Source organism: Typopeltis vanoorti, chromosome 13 (assembly GCF_054136105.1).
Source record: "Typopeltis vanoorti isolate ZY-2024b chromosome 13, IOZ_Tvanoo_1.0, whole genome shotgun sequence".
NCBI classification, from domain to species: Eukaryota; Metazoa; Arthropoda; class Arachnida; order Uropygi; family Thelyphonidae; genus Typopeltis; species Typopeltis vanoorti.
This window is the reverse complement of record NC_143561.1, coordinates 42,024,244-42,041,712: the sequence shown is the minus strand read 5'-3', so window position 1 is coordinate 42,041,712 and position 17,469 is coordinate 42,024,244. Positions and strand designations below refer to the sequence as shown.

Here is a 17,469-nt window from a genome sequence, read left to right as displayed (position 1 = left end):
GCAACATCCACCAGCTAATGCTAGTGCCTCAATCACTTGCTGACTTTATTAACGGGATGTTATTCTGTCTAGCTGATCCAAAGCCAAGATAGATGTAAGTGGTTTCTTGGCCAAAGGAAGCACAACATTCTACTAGGTTGGCTCATGAGTGTACATGTTAATGTGAGGTTTCAGTATGAAGTTTTAAACTTTCATTTTTAATGTTATTTTTCCAATGATGTTATCAGTTCAGTGATTTTTTTTTGGAAATCTTCATTTAAAATTCTGCCAGAATTACTAAAATGCACCATCTGTTCTACAGGTTCACTACTACTGTAAATATAATTAATGTTTTTGTCTTTCTTTGCTGATTTTCATACTAATTACAGTAATCATTTCATTTAGCTACAGACTTTTGAAGGTTTGCAGCATATTTAAGAGAACCATATATATGCAGAAAACTTCTTCTTCTTCTGCAGCTTCTCCCACTTAAGTGGGGTCACTGTTTGTTATGAGTCTCCTCCACACCTTCCTGTCTTGGGCTGTCACCACATCCAAGTTCTTCATCTTCAAGTCCTCTTTTACCAGCTCCCTCCATCTCTTCTTTGGCCGCCCACGCTTCTGCCTTCCTTGCACATCTATCTGCATGACTCTTCTTCCCACATATTCGTCCTCCCTCCTCATCACATGACCAAACCATCTCAACCTTGCCTCCTGTATTTTTGCTCCTAAGTTCGTAACTTTCACTGTTCCCCTGACATAGTCATTTCTCAGATGATCCTTTCTGGTCACACCGCACATCCACCTAAGCATTCTCATCTCTGCTACTTCCATCCTGCTAATGTTAGTTTTCCTCAGGGCCACAGTTTCTATAGCATATGTCATAGCTGGCCTCACTACTGTCCTATAAATTTTGCCTTTCAAATTGATCGGCACCCTCTTATCGCATAACACTCCAGCCATCTCCCTCCAGTTCCTCCAACCTGCTTGTATCCTGCATCCCACTTCCTTCTCAGCTCCTCCATCTTCTTCCACTGTTGAACCTAAGTATCTAAAGTCTCTCACCTTCCTGATGACATTTCCTTCCAGCTCCAGATCTGTCTCCTGGCCACCGCCCACTGCGCAACACATATACTCTGTCTTACTTCTGCTCAGTCTCATACCTCTCTCTTCCAGTACTTTTCTCCATCTTTCCAGTTTAGTTTCTGGTTCTTCTCTTGAATCTACACACAGCAAGATGTCATCTGCATACAACATTGTCCAAGGTGCATCTTCTCTCACCTCCTCTGTTACCACCTCCATCACAATATTAAACAGAAACGGACTTAATGCTGACCCTTGATGCAAGCCAACTGTTACTTGAAAACTTTCTGTCTGTCCCAAACAGGTCCGAACACTTGTCTTCACATTTCTGTACATTTCCCGCACCAACCTGACATATTTCTCTGGCACCTTCTTCTCCCTCAGACACCTCCAGACTTCTTGCCTTGGCACTCTATCATATGCTTTCTCCAGATCAATAAATACCAGATGTAGCTCCCTTTGTTTCTCTTGATATTTTTCCATCATCTGTCGTAACCCAAAGATAGCATCTGTTGTTGATCTACCAGGCATGAAGCCAAATTGTTCCTTTGCAATCTCCACCTCCTCCCTCAATCTACCATCAAGAACCCTTTCTAGGATCTTCATTGTGTGGGACATCAACTTTGTTCCTCTGTAATTTTTACAGTCTTGTGCATCCCCTTTACCCTTGTAGATGGGAACAAGAGTACTCTCCCTCCATTCCTCGGGTATATTTTCCTGTTGGCAAACTTTCATGAACAGGATATGCAGAAAACTAAGTTTGATATTTCCTGTGTTGACATTTTGTGTTCACCTCAGCAACACCAATTAAGTCAACATGGTTACATTTGTGATTTCTCTACTAGCACTCACCTCTTTCTTAGTGATCCTTTGTATCTTGCATGGCACTTAATTTAATTCTATCAAGAGTGATAACCTCACTGTATTCATTCAAAACTAAGTTGTCCACATACCTGAAATAATCAAGTTCTGGTCTTCTTCTTAAATAAAGTAGAAGTATAGTCTTTATTTATTTACTTAGCTTATAAACTGTCCACAATTAAAGATCACAGATTTCTGTTTGTCTGGTTTAGTTGGAATTACTATTCTGAAGGAACCTGATTTGTGTGCGTGCATGCATGAGAGTGACAGAAACTAGAAAGTTAAAGAACATATTTCTTTAACTTACTGTTACCAAAGTGTAGGCTGAAGTCCCTCTATGTACAAGCAGAAGATATTACTCAAGTTTTTTTTTCCTTTCTTCCCTCCTGTGAACTGTTTCAACCCTTTCACTATCAATCCAAGGAGTCACAGAAATCATACAAGCATTACTTTATTTTATTATAACTTATATTATTTTCCTGACTTCCAGAGTCACAAGACTCATCACGAAAGGACAACACTGGTGAACACAAGTCTATCATACCATTCCTTAAAATCATCCACAGTCTGTATGCACGTTCACCACCCTCTCAGGCAATGCATTCCAAGCCCCTACCACTTTCTATGCAAAAAATTTGCATCTTTTCCTTTTACTCACCACCTCCTTTTGAAACTTCCGGGGATGGTCTCTTGTCCTTGTTCCTTTCCCTCACTATACCATATGAAAAGTCTCCTCAGTGTTAATCCGATAATTCTTCAACAGCTTAAATGTCTTGATCATACCCCCCTTTTCCTTCTCTCCACCAAACTCTGCAGTCTGCATGCCCCAGTCTATTCTCATAATCAACATTGTACAGTCCTGACATTTTTATTATCAGTCTCTGCACCCTTTCCAAGGTTCATCCCCTTCAAATTGCAGTGACCAGATATGAGCACAGAATTTACGTGGGCTGATCAAAGCTTTATACAATGGGACCAGCACACTTTTATCTCTAGTGGTCAATGTTCTTCTCAACAAAGCTGCAATTCTCTGAGATGTCTTCACAACCTTGGCAACATGTCTCAGAACTTTAAATCTCTATCCACAATACCTCAAGATCTCTTGCTTCCTCCACTTTTTCCAGTATAACTCCACCAAGTGAGTATGGAGCATCCCTTCTGTGGATCCTAAATTTTAAAATCTTATATTTAGTTGCATTAAACTGACATTCCCATGCCTTTCAGCTCATTCAAATCCTCTTGAAGAGCCAGAAAATCAGCACTATTTCTAATAACCCTCCTAAGTTTAACATCATCTGCGAACAACTCAACATTTCCCTATAGTCCTGTGACAATATCATCAGCATAAAGATTGAATAGCAATGATCACAGAACTGAACTCTGCGGAATTCCATTTGTAACCTTCCTACTGTTCCTAATACTGCTCCCCAATATACAACTCTGTAGTATCTATCAGAGTCACTCTCCAATCCAATCCACTAACCTGATATCCAAACCCATATGATGCAACTTAAAAATCAACTTGTCATGCAACAGCCTATCAAATGCCTTGGAAAAATACAAAAAAATGACAGTGTATGCCCTATCTTCATCCACTGCTCTTGTTACTCTATATATAACCAGATTACTAAAACAAGAGCATTCTTTAACAAATTCATGCTGACCTGCATAAATAATATCACCCTCATCTGCCCAATTCTGTATATGAGTTGTTACCAATTTATCCAAAATCTTAACTACAGAAGAAATACAAACACGCCTATAGTTTGATACCTCCATTCTACCACCACCACCACCCTTATGCCATGGTACTATCTTACCCTCCTTCCACTCTCTAGGAACTTTCCCCATTGAACTTTCATTAAACAGCCAAGTTAATGGCAAAGTCAGTTCCATAGCATATTTGCTTAAAACACAAGTGAAATTCCATTTAGTTCCCCCCCCCCTCTGCCTTACCAACATTTAGTATACTCAGTACTTGGAATATATCCTCTTCACTGACTTCTAGTACATTATATACTCTGGTCATCTGATTCCAATCTCCATGCAGCAAGATAATCCATCCACTATCATTTTTCCTTCTGCTTGCCACATATCAAAAAACTCCTAGATTGCAGTGCCAGACACCTCTCATATTCTAATTTTTCTTTCTTTATAATACTAGTCACCTTCCTAACCTGAGCCTTATATTCCTCATGCAACTATTCTCAACCTCTCTCTTTATGTGCTTTCCATAATCTCTTTTTCTTCTGCAATTACCCATACACACTACTAACATACTATAGATTGATTAACCAACCTCTTGTGCATGGGCTCAACATTAAAAAAAAAAAAATCCCCATTTATTCGTTTTGTCATCCATTTGATTCCAAATTGCTTTATCTTCTTCACTCAAGATATATACAATCTGTCATTGCTGTCAACAATTTTTTTCCTTGAGCACTTCCATTGCACTCACGATCCCTCTTCCTTTAAATTATTTTATCCACTGCACTGGTGCAAGCTGATTTCTAAGTCTATGATAGTCACCTGTCTTATAATTCCACATAACTTCCTTCTGTTTTGATACCTCTCCATGCCTATTCATCCTTCAAGTCAGGACTACATGGTCATGCTCATCAACGAGGGACAAGTATGCCATCTCAGTCACAATCAGATTATCTGATGCTACGACAAATCCAGACTTCTCGATCATTGTGTTCCATCCACCAAATGATGCCTAAGACAGTTGTTCCTCAAGAAATCTAAAACTTCCATTCCCTTATTACTACATGCTGTCATTTCTGCCCAGTTTATATCACTATAGTTGAAGTCCCCAATAATGATTAATCGCTTTGCACTTGTCAAACTAATTTGCCTAAACATTTTCTGCTAAATCATCCCACAACATTCTACTAAATATCTTGTCCTATAAACATCCATCTCACACCTTATATTTCAAAGCCATTAGTGTTATTTCCATAATAAATTTAGTTTAATCCTTTATCCAAGTGTGAGCAAACAAAGTTTGCGCCTGAAAGTATCTTCAGGACTGGGTTAAGGTGGTACACACCAGGGCAACTCGTTGCAAAGGTGGAGCAAGCTACCAACACTTCTATCCTAGTATCTCCTATAATGCAAAACACATCTCCTTGCGGATATGTCTATTGTTATGTTGTTATGCATTAAGGGAAGGGCCACTACCCAGACCGGTTTCGACCTTTATTGAGGTCTCTTCAGTGGGAGCCAGGCCCAAGTCGAGATATCAGGCAGAAGCATTAGCAGGTCATCTCCACCTATAGGAATTGCCAGTTGGTGTGCCACCCTTTTTTAATAAATTACTCTGGATTTAGAGAAAGATGTTGAAAGTTTATTTTCCACTTGGTTAGAGTATAATAAATTTAGTTTAATCCTTTATCCAAGTGTGAGCAAACAAAGTTTGCGCCTGAAAGTATCTTCAGGACTGGGTTAAGGTGGTACACACCAGGGCAACTCGTTGCAAAGGTGGAGCAAGCTACCAACGTGTTATTTCCACTGAGATTCTCTACCCTGAGAGTCACAATTCATCTCTTATCATAAGTAACACTCCATCACCACATTTACCTTTCCAATCCAGCTGAAATATGCTATACTTTTGATTTTTATCCCTGTTAAAACATCCTCTTCAGTTAACCAAGTTTCACTGATACCAACAGCCTTCGGAGAGGCTGAGTCAATCAATGATACAAACTTATTCCCTTAATTCCTAATGCTCCTAAGCATTTGTATATAGAAAAATTAGTGTATTGCTAGCCTTCTTAGTCATTATTATTCCCCTCATACTCAACCTGGCTCTGTAATATAGTTTACCCCCCCCTCATTTCTTAAGCCACTATCCCACACGAGGCCATCCCTACAACATTCCACCTATGCAATTCTGGTTTCCTTTTCCCAACACACTCACTTGCCCAGAAAACAATAGTCTCTTCAAATGCAATCCATCTCTTGCATACAGCTCCCTTCTATCCTCAAATGTACTACACATCCACATATTCCAAATCCCTTTTTCTGCACCTTCTTGCCATCATCTCATTTGTTATCACTGCTTTTCTCCTCCACTCTGTATTATCATACTGGGACAACACGCTCACTATCTTTCCTTGGACACATTTCTGCTGCATTATGTCTTACACGAACCTCAAATCTTGTGCTACATGATTCACGCTACTTCTCAGGTCATTCATCCCAACCATTACTATCACATTCATTTATTTTCTTAATGCGATTTCAACTCACATTCAATCAAAAGAATTGGTATTGTGTTGTGAGCTAAGGTCTAGAGAAACTCTTTCAACTCACTTTATGCCTCCAAAAAACAAATTGATGGTCTTAAACAAATCAATGAAAATCAGTTATCCTAAAGACATTTGCCAACTTCATGTCCATAGTAGAATTAATCCACAGTTTATTGGTGGAAGAGCAGCAACACCATCCACTTGGCAACTAGGCAGGCAAGTTACAGGTGATAATCTAAACTAAAATATAGGAATGATTTGGCTTGGAGATTTGGAATTTTTTTTTTTAAATAAAAAGCTCTAATACTAGCAACTACAGTGAGCATTAATAACAAACTGCCAACATATATTCAAACAGTAACAAGCAATACACATTTTAAATATCAAAAGGCAGAAGTAATTCTTTGATGAATGTACTGAATAAGTATTAGATGAGATAAATCATAGGGTTCTTAAGATATTAAATATTATCATGCTTAGTTAAATGAAAGACATATCTGAGTTATTATTAAACACATATGGATGATCAGAGTAGAGCTCTCATAGTTTATAAAAAGAAAAATAAAGCAATGTGAGAAATTTCCTTAATGGTGTTAAAGATTTATGCAAGTATATTTGAAAAACAGCTAGAAAAAGAAAACAAGAAAAATTATGGAAGGGAAACTTGGAGAAGAAAACAAACTGAGTTTAGGGCAAATAAAAGCTGTCAGGATCAGATTTTCACTTTCAGACAAACAGATAAGAAATCCTGGGAATATAAACAAAGATCTATTTTTGTAGATCTGAGAAGGGCATATAAAAAGGTGCCAAGAGGAAAAGCTGTTCAAAATGCTACAATTATATGGTACAAATAGGACATTATCTCAAGCAATACATAGTCTATATTTGAGTTGGAATTGAAAGAGGTACAGGATGATAGTTAGATAGGTATGAGAGGTGTAGATATTAGAGATGATAGGTATGAGATCGGTGCACATTATCTCCACTTTTATTCATCACTGATATGTAGATCACATTATGATGAAAAGTGGTTAAATCTGATATCAAAATTGGAGATGTTAATCTCAGCTCTTCACTTTAATAACAAACTATTAATATGCCAATGATGTTATACTCCTAAATAAATCCAGTACAAGTCGGCAGAATTCCCTAACTAAACTGAATAATTTCTAAGAAATTTGGCATGAAAATCAGTAATAAAAAGACAAAGATTATGAAAATAGGCAGGAACAATGAAAATATCAACTGCATCCCGAATGGAGAATCTATAGAACAAGTAAAAGATTTCAGCTATTTAGGTACAATTTTTAGTGAATATGGCAATCCAAATATGTTAACTGACAATAGAATTAGCAAAGCTGTATGGTAAGGACTGAACTGAATACATTTATACAGAAATTAGTCAAAATACTACACTATATGTATGTAAGACAGTGTTCAAACCAATTTTAACTTATGGATTTGAGAGCTGCATTAGAAATAAAACCCTTGATCAAAGACTCCATATGACAGTTCTGAGAAAGGTTAGGGGATTGAACAGATGACATCAATGGTTGAATCATATTAAAAATGACGACATTAGGATGGAACTTCACATTGTTAGCATTTAGGAATGTGTGAGTAGAGCTAATCTAATGTGGTATGATCGCTTAAACAGAATGGGAGAGGAAAGGTTAGTACAAGTGTTTTTCTCCATGATGGCAGGAAAAAGATCCACAGAAAGACTAAGATCTAAGTGGACTGATACAGTAAGTAGTGCCTTAGAAGACCAAAATATAAGATCTGACAATATTTGAATCTTGACAGTTATTAGATTAATTTGGAGGGAAATTGTCAATAGACAGTAATAATGTAAACTTTTTATGTATTACTATCATAATATTCTGTACACCCCATCTCTGAGGGGACATATCAGAGAATTGATGATGATTAAATAACTTTAGCCTGACATAAATGTGAATCCACAAAACTTATGTCAGTGATCCAATCTTTTGGCCAAAATAGTTGATCATTCCTGCTCAAGACATGCCTAGACTATAACTTTTTTCCTCAATATTCTACAAATTTACTCATATGATGCCTTTTCATTTACGGCAATATGCATGGCATCAAAAAGCACAGAAATCACATCTGTATTCCTGACTTTATCCACACATACACTTTCTACCTCTAGAATGTATAGAGATCAATTGTTTGGGAAGAATATGAAGCAATCATTATCATATTATTCATGTATATAATAACCTGACACTTACTTTTAACATCTGGTACAAAATGATTAATTGCTAAGATATTTTAAGGTTTTCAAAGAGGTATCACTTCACAGGTTACTGATGTTTTATTTATTTATTTTTTTACCTGTTCATATTTGATTTGCACAGCATTTAAAGCACTGAACTATTTATAATAAAACCACTAAGAATGTTTACTTATTGAAAATTTGAACACTTTTAATAATATTGCAACATTTCAATAACAAATCCAGCCAGCTTCTTTATGAGTTGAACATCAGTACATAAAAATAAATACAGATAGGAAAGTCACACAGATAATAAAAATTCAATTCAATACTCAGTGGTTTAAACTGATGATCACCACTTATAAAAAAAAATCTGACAAAATATCACATCAGGATTATATTTCACAGCTCACATTTCTGTTTCCTTTTATTATTAATAATAATTAATAAAAGTTTGATTTTCTGGTCACCAACAAGAACTTTTATTAGGATTTTATTTTTATTTTTTTCAGGCAGTTCTGAGTTAGGTATCTCTGGTACAAACAACTACAGTTATTTCCCATTGAAACAGTCCTTTTAACCAACTGGTTTACTAACTTAAATGTGGCAACTGTTGTCATATTTCTTTAGCAAGTTGGTAATCTTGGTAATTCATAAAGATACTTTTCCCCACAAAAAAGCCAGAACAATTTTGAACGTCATTAGTTCACTTGCTCGATGAGTAACATCTTTTATAATAAACACTACCTTTATTTAATATCAATCTCAAACATGAGAGGTAGAAATCCTATAGCACATCAGTACTATGTGTGAGGTAAAGCAAGAGTTGAGAAAGTAGAAGGTTATTGACATTTTTCTTGAAGAGTTGGAAGTTGTAGTTGTTAGGAACACTTCATGGGAAGGCTGGTCCAGAGAAAAGAGGTAGATGTAATAAAAAGAAGCAAGTTTGACGTGTTTGCAAAAAACGATCTTCTGCTGGACTTAACAGGCCTAATAGAAAGTGGAGGAATGATAAATGCTCATTCAGTGGAGTAGTGTCCATGGAAGTACCAGTAGAAAAAAAAAGCTTAAACAGATCTCCTCTGACAGCACTAAGAATTTTTAGGTGCACTATCCTAAACTAAACTAAGGAAGGATGGATTTGGATTCATATACTGTAAGTAGCTGGTGAAAAGTAGAATCTTGAGCAAGAAAATAATGCCTAGTTTTTCAAGAAGTTGGAGGTAAATGTCAGTCCAATGGGGGAGAAGGAAAGAGAGAGATTTATTCCTGTCTGGCAGTTTGTGAATTACTGAGGGTAAGGGTAGATGAGCTAAGACCCCTTTTGCAAAAGAAAAGGCAAGACTGCATTTTGGTGACACTGAAGATGACCAAGTTATCCTTGCCCATTGAAGGATAGTTTGAAGATCAGTGTTTAAGGCACTGGTTGTAGATGATCTTGAAGTTTGGGATATCATGTTTTAGGTTTAATGGAGTATTGACAGTACTAAGAAAGGATTAAAAACTAGTTTTAATGCTTCCAACATTTCGTCTCAGTCACCAAGACATCTTCAGGGAGTACAACTAATACTTGTAACACACACACACACACACACACACACACACACACACACACACACACACACACACACACACACAAAGGCAACAAAATACTCAGTGAAACATGTGGCTATGATTCTACAGTTTTATAGGTGTTTTATTTATGCGTCTTCTATGGGCATTTGCAGGAGGCCTAGGATACAAATTGGGACTGACAATTAATGTTTTCCAAATTTTGGGAAGTTTCTGCACCTGTATCTGTTCAATTTTGATTGATTCTGCAGAATGCAGAATCAACCAAATGAGATTCCAAAATGCAGATTTTGGAATCTCATTTTGGAATGAGATAAATGCAGATTTATCTCATTCCAAATACAAATTCCAAAAATAGTCTTTCTTATTTTAGTTTTACTGTGATACAGCATGGTGGTTTTCTTCCAGAAGTGGTATCCAGATTGACCATAGTTGTGATTGCAGATGTAAGTTTTGTGTTCATCTAAACAGATGGTGGCTGATCTATTTGCCTGTCCAAAATATGCCCACTTGCAGGAACAGAGTACTTTATATTTCTCCAGGCACTGATCTTTGATAGAACAAATAAGGGTAACAAGTTGAAAGTTTATTTTTCACTTGGTTAGACTATAATAAATTTAGTTTAATCCTTTATCCAAGTGTGAGCAAACAAGTTTGCACCTGAAAATATCTTCAGGACTGAATATGGTGTTGTACTGCCTTACCGGGATAGGTAGTACAACACCAGGCAACTCGTAGCAAAGGTGGAGCAAGCTACCAACACTCATATCCCAGTATCTTCCAATGCAAAACACATCTCCTTGCGGATATGTATAATGTTATGCATTAAGGGATTGGCCACTACCCAGACTAGTTTCGACCTTTATTGAGGTCTCTTCAGTGGGAGCTAGGCCCAGAGTTGGAGATACCAGGCAGAAGCAATAGCGAGGTCATCTTTACCTAAAGGAGCTGCCAAAAGGTGTGTCACCTTTTTTTTTTAATTACTCTGGATTTAGAGAAAGATGTTGAAAGTTTATTTTTCACTTGGTTAGACTATAATAAAATTAGTTTAATCCTTTATCCAAGTGTGAGCAAACAAGTTGCTCATAACTTGTTTGTTCACACTTGGATAAAGGATAAGTAACTTGGGCTTGCCAAAAAACTAATTAAAGCTGTGGATAGGGTTTGCCACCTGATCATCGATGTTCTGGTCAGTTTCTGTGTTTTGCAGGATGAAAAACTTAAACAATATTTGAACCTGCATCTTTAAAACCAAACAGAATCAGTGTTACTGACTGCATTATGGAGGCTCTTATGGAAGTTTCTAATGCTTAAAAATTTCAAACTTTTACTTGAATTGACTAAATTATTATGGATTACAGAAAATTCCAGTAAATAGAAAGTTTAAGTTGACTTATCAACAGTATTACTACAGAAACTATAAACTATAATAAAGGACAATTATGATTCAGTACAAATGAATGCATCTTAGCAAGTAACTGATATATAATTAATATTAATAAAGAGTAGCTGCTATATATTAAAAATAATGTACCTTACTTACTCTGTCTGGAAAGTTGGAAAGTTGTTTCATATAAAATGGCTTGATAGCTTTGGGAAATTCTTCAATAAAAATAGGTATATTGTCACAATATTTTAAGAGGAACTGTTCATGCTCTGTCCAAAAATCTTGACCCCACTATATAAAAAAAGAAATTAAAGAAACTTAACATGTTACTGAAACTAGTTGAATTAAAATGCAGTTTCTTTTCTTTTTTTGTGTGTGTGTTTATTGGGAGGGGGGGATTAATACTAGAAAATAGTGATTCTAATATGTCCTTTCTCCACAGAAGCCTACACAATGAAATTTAACATATTACATTAACTAAAATTTTATGAAGTCAGTGATTTAGAACATTTTATATTATACATACCAGTTTTATCATTTCTTTGAAACATTTCATGGATTAATTATTATCTTTTATATATGCTCTATAATGAAATTCTCAGCATTTTATTTTTCCATATAAATATTACTCCTTGATACAGCCCACAGCACTCAATATAGTATTAATCATAGTGATCAATATGGTGATTTATTCAATTTCTTTATTAGAAATCACTGTAATAAGTCCATACATTTTTTTTAGAATAAATTTATTTTAAAAATCAAGTGATGTCATATAATAATTGTTGCCTCTTCTACCATTCCATAGCATTTTATAATCCATTTGGCAACAGAAAATTGAGTAAGTCAAAATAATTATAACTAGGACCATTCAGGGTTTTTTTCTGAAAATTTCATGAAGCTCCTAATATAGGATTATAAACTGGAGAAAGCAAAGCTTTTAGGTAAAAGTTGATCCTGATTCATGTTGAAGATTCCGGAATAAAAGCTACGTGAAATTAAAATGAAAACAAATAATTTAATAACTAATTAAACATTTACAAGCAAACATTTTGCTGGCTTAAGTTATCATTATCAAAGGCACTTTAAAGATACATTCAGCAAAGATTGAGAATGCAATGACGTTGAGAACAATGACAGTCATGTAATGGTGGGCAACAGTGGTCTGTAGCTATCTTCTGTGATTACTACTGATGGGAGGATAGAGCAGTGTCCCAAAAATTTGTGTATGGTTACACCACCAGTTCAATCGCAGTTCACTGGTTATGTAGAAGCTCAACCACTTATAGAAACAGTCTCTGTGATTTGAAAAAGGATCTGTGTAATAGCCTGGCTTTCTTCCATTCTGATGAAATGATCTTCTTACAAGGCATGTTGTGCTAGTCTGCTTTTAGGTTGCCTATATTAAATATGCTTTTTATGTTCATTTCTTCTAAGGTGGCCTCCAAGACCACCTTGGTTAGAAGAAAGGAACATAATTTTGGACAGAATGGTAATGTTAAGTGGTATGTAGGTATCTGCCCGTGTGTGATTGCAAAAGACTGAACATCAGATTACTTTATAATAAAGGTATCCAAGGAAGCTAGAGCCCATTCTTTTTTCTTTTCAATAGTAAGAGTAATTCAGGGAGATGAATACTGTTACTGTTGAGGAACTGTCAAAATATAAAACTTAGAAAAGAGCCTGTAAGGTTATGCGACCAAATGGCAGAGATAGGAATCTAATTCATTTTGGCTTAAAATGGGGGGGGGGGGGATTCTTAATTTAGTGCAGTTTTGAAAGATTCAGTGTGTAAACTAGCAACTGGAATGGGCATGAAGGGAGGAATCCATTGCCACACTTTCAATTTGTTTAAAGAGCTAGTTATTCCATTTAAAATACCTTAATTTAAGCAAGTGCTTACAAAGGAATTGCATATATTGGGAGAAAGGTAATATTTTGGGAAAGGAGTTCCAGTGTATCATTCATTGGAGCATTAGTGAAAAGAGGCAACATACCACTTACTTAATGATTGCTCTCCTCCAATTGAAAATTCTGTATAGCAGTTTTAAACTGTGTGGATTTTTTATTTTTTATTTTTAAATGTAAGATGATATCTTGCTAATGTGCTTTGTAATTCAGATGTCAAATACTAGCAAGTTTATAGGTGGGACAATTTATGCACGATGGACCACAACTGGGTTCCAGGTTTGTAAACTTTAGATAGCCCAAATAGCCTTGGTGTGTGCTGGTAAAAAGATTTTTAAGTTGGACAAAGTTTTCGTTGGCTAGCTTGTAATATTGTCTAACAGACTTTAGGTTTCATTTTTTTTTTATCAATGTTGTGGGATAATATAAAATAATAATTATTTACTTATGTTACTATGTAAAAAGCATATACTGATCATTGGTGAATAAAATAAAATTCTTAGAAAACAAAGTGAAATATAAATAAAACAGAAATAAATATACATAACTAGCAACAAATTGTACAAAAATATGATGTTCCATCAACTGACATATGTTCCTGTCATGCCGACATGAATCACTTGACTAACATTATTAGTTCATTTGATAATTCCCTTCCTAAAGTTATTTCCTGAACCACCAATTTACACATCCACTGTTTATTTTCTTCTTCTTCAACCTATTGGTTCTGTCCACTGCTGGACGAAGGTCTTCCCCATGATTTTCCAGACCACTCAGTTTTCTGCCTCTCCCATCCATCTCACTCCTGCAATTTGTTCCAGTTCATCCCTCCACCTTCTTCTCAGTCTTCCTCTTTGTCTTGCTCCATCCATTGGTCTCCACTCTGTTGTTTTTCTAGTCCATTTCCCATCACTGCATCTGGCAATATGGCCAGCCCATCTCCACTTAGCCTGTTTAATGTATTTTACAATATCCATGACACCTGTTTGAGATGTTATCCAGGTATTTGTCTTCCTATCTCTTAATGTTATTTTTAGCATACTTCTCTCCATGCGATGTTGTGTTGTTCTCAGCTTTTTGTTTAGGGCTTCTGTTAAAGTCCATGTTTCTCCTCCATATGTTAGGACAGGAAGTATGCACTGGTCGAAAGCTTTCCTTTTTAGACTCATAGGGATGTCACTTCTGAATATGTCTCTCTTCTTCCCATAAGCCATCGATCCAAGGTGAATTTTTCGTTCAATCTCTTTTCTTTGGCAATCCTCAAAGGATAACAATTGGCCAAAATATACATATGAAGTAACTTGTTCTATTTCATGGTTTTCAACTTTGACAGTTCTATGGTTTATGTATTTGTTCATCATTATTTTTTTTTTCCTCTATTTATTTTTAATCCAATTACTTTGGAGGCTTCATTTAGCTGATTTAGCCTTTCTTCCAGATCTTCAAGATTATATGCTATTAGGACAATATCATCTGCAAATTTCAGATGATGCAGCCTTTCTCCATTTATGTTTATTCCTTTTGTTTCCCAATCAAGGCTTCTAAAGACTTCCTCTAGTGCAGCTGTAATAATTTGGGAGATATAGTGTTGCCTTGCCAGATGCCTTTTTGTATCGAGAACTTTTCACTGATTTTATATAATTTAATTACAGAAGTTGCATTATTGTAAATATGTTTTAGTGTTTCAATATGTGGTTTCTCAGTTCCCTGGGTTTCGAGAGCTTTTAGTGTTGCAGATGTTTTAAACTGAATCAAATGCTTTTTCGTAGTCTATATAGGCCAGACATAAGGGTTTATTGTATTCAATTGATTTTACGATGAGCTGTCTTTATGTGTGAATATGGTCCAAAGTATTGTAATTCTTTCTAAATCCAGCTTGTTCACAGCTGGATTTAGATAAAATCTAAACTAGAGGGAATGCATTCCCTCTAGTTTAGATTTTATTCTACTATTTATAATTTTTGTGAATACTTTATATATGGTGGGGAGTAGTCTTATAGGTCTGTAGTTTTTAATTTCTTCCTTATTGCCCTTTTTATTGCACTGTTTATTATTGGTTAGTTATTTATATTTTCAAACAAATCTCTTTCTATATCCTCATAAGTGTTTTTATTTATTTTCATTATGCCTGTCATAAATGCAAACATGTATGCATAGAGTTTATAGGATCACACATAATTCACTCCACCCCAGCAACTTATTGGACACATACAATCTGATATTACACCTGTTAATTATCAATAATTCATCTGCCAGTAATGAAAGTATTTCTATTCACACCTGTTCTTTCCTACTCTTATATTTCCATTTTCACATGGCTTATTAATGTTGGTTCACATATTTATACCTTTTAGTAATTCAAATATACACCAAATATAGCATTCTCTTTAATTACTGTTTTCTAATATATCCTGAAACAAACACATCCCCCCCCCACCTCAAAAAAAAAAAAAAAGATTTGGTTACAATCAAAGAATCCATCAGGATATGTGGCTATGCAAACAAGAAATTGTGGCAGGGTGAGAGGAAACATCATGGCACACCACAAGGTTGAGGTGGTGGTGGTGGTGGCAAGTTTTCTATTTGCCCCAACACTGACGTGTTGACTGTTTAACATCACTAGCATTCAAGAATGGGAGAGAGAGAGAGAGAGAGAGAGAGAAGGTTAGCAAAACAGGTGTTTAATGTTGGGATGGCAATAAAAAGACTCAGAGCAGGCCAAGATCCAGGTAGATTGATGTAGTGCATTAGAATAAAATGACAAGATCCATTAACTACATTCAAAATATGAATCACAAGGTATGATTCATGCAGCATGTGTTTACTCAAATTTAAATTTGATTGTCTGTTCAAAATGAAGAATCTTGGTTTGATTTCAAAGAACTCTGTCTCGTGTCGATGGGATGACAAGCTAGGCCAGACTTCTCAGATTCTAAAATTTAATGTGGTCCTGGATTCTAATCTTAGCAGGATGGCCAGTCTCTCCAAAATAACAAAGGTGACATGAACACAGCAATTTGTGGATACCTAGCAGGAAGAGAGGTAGTAATTTTGGCCTAGTTGGCCAAGTTGTTAGCATATCCACTCTACAGGTTGGCGGATTCAAATCCAGCCATGGACATGAATACTTGCAATTGTCTTTTTGAAATATGAATCACAAGATATGATTCATATCTTGGGAATAGTCCAGTGGGAGACTACTGGCCTGCTTATCAGAGGCCTGAAGAAGTTTGATGTTTAGTCTCCAGAGAAAAATTTCTGGGCTATGTAAAAATAAATAACAATTTCAAATGTTTAAGAGGAAATAAATAAAATTTATTACTCCTCTATATTTCACTCAATATGTCATAAGCTTCATTCAGGTAGAACTGATAATAACATTTAAATTCTGAATGAGTACAAGTTGTCGTCCGGTAGCATCATCTAGCAAGAGGGTTGCAGCAGATGAGCAGCTCTTCTCCATTTCTCTCTGTCTGTTGCTTCCATCATTCTTAAACCAGTCCATTCCACGATGTCATTAAACCACTCTCTAGTTAGTCTTCCACGTCTTCTCTTCCCCTCAACTTTCCCTTGTAATATAGTTCTTGTCAGGTGTCCCGAAGAACCTCTCAGAAGATGTCCTGCAAATCTAGTCTTTCTTTGCATAATATTCTTTAACAGTGTTCTTTCCATCCCAACTCGTCTTAAAACTTCTTGATTTGATATTCTTTCTGTATAGCTAATCTTTTCCATCTTTCTATAACACCACATTTCCAATGCATTAATTCTTTCCATATCTCTCTTTCTTAGTGTCCATGACTCACTTCTATAACTTGCAATACTCCAAACTGTTACTTTAACTATTCCAATTCTAACGCCTATTTTAGTGTTCTTGTTTATTAAAATTCTCTTCATTTCCATAAATGCTGATTTAGCTTTGCCTATTCTATTTCTAATGTCCAACTCTGAAGTTCCTTTCTGAGATCCAGCTACCTAAATATTGAAATCTTTCCACTTCTAAAATCTTTCCTCCACATCTTATTTTTACATTATCTCCTATTTTTCTACCCATTATCATTATCTTGGTCTTTTTTGTGTTCATTCTTAGTCCATACTCTTTACGAGAGTTTTCAATTCTCTGAATAATTTGTTGTAACCTATTTTCACTTTCTGCCATCACTACTATATCATCCGCATATCTTAAGTTA

General features: G+C 35.7%; 1 protein-coding gene across 4 annotated transcripts in view; it reads right to left on the bottom strand.

Annotated features, from left to right (window-relative positions):
- The window catches only part of AsnRS-m (asparagine--tRNA ligase, mitochondrial), a 202,884-nt gene that overhangs the window by 37,350 nt on the left and 148,065 nt on the right, over nt 1-17,469 (bottom strand). For all 4 annotated transcript variants that reach the window (XM_090402537.1, XM_090402539.1, XM_090402536.1 and 1 more), the window contains exon 10: nt 11,531-11,665. In XM_090402537.1, coding sequence (XP_090258663.1) covers nt 11,531-11,665 — 135 coding nt within the window. The remainder of the gene's footprint in view (nt 1-11,530; nt 11,666-17,469) is intronic.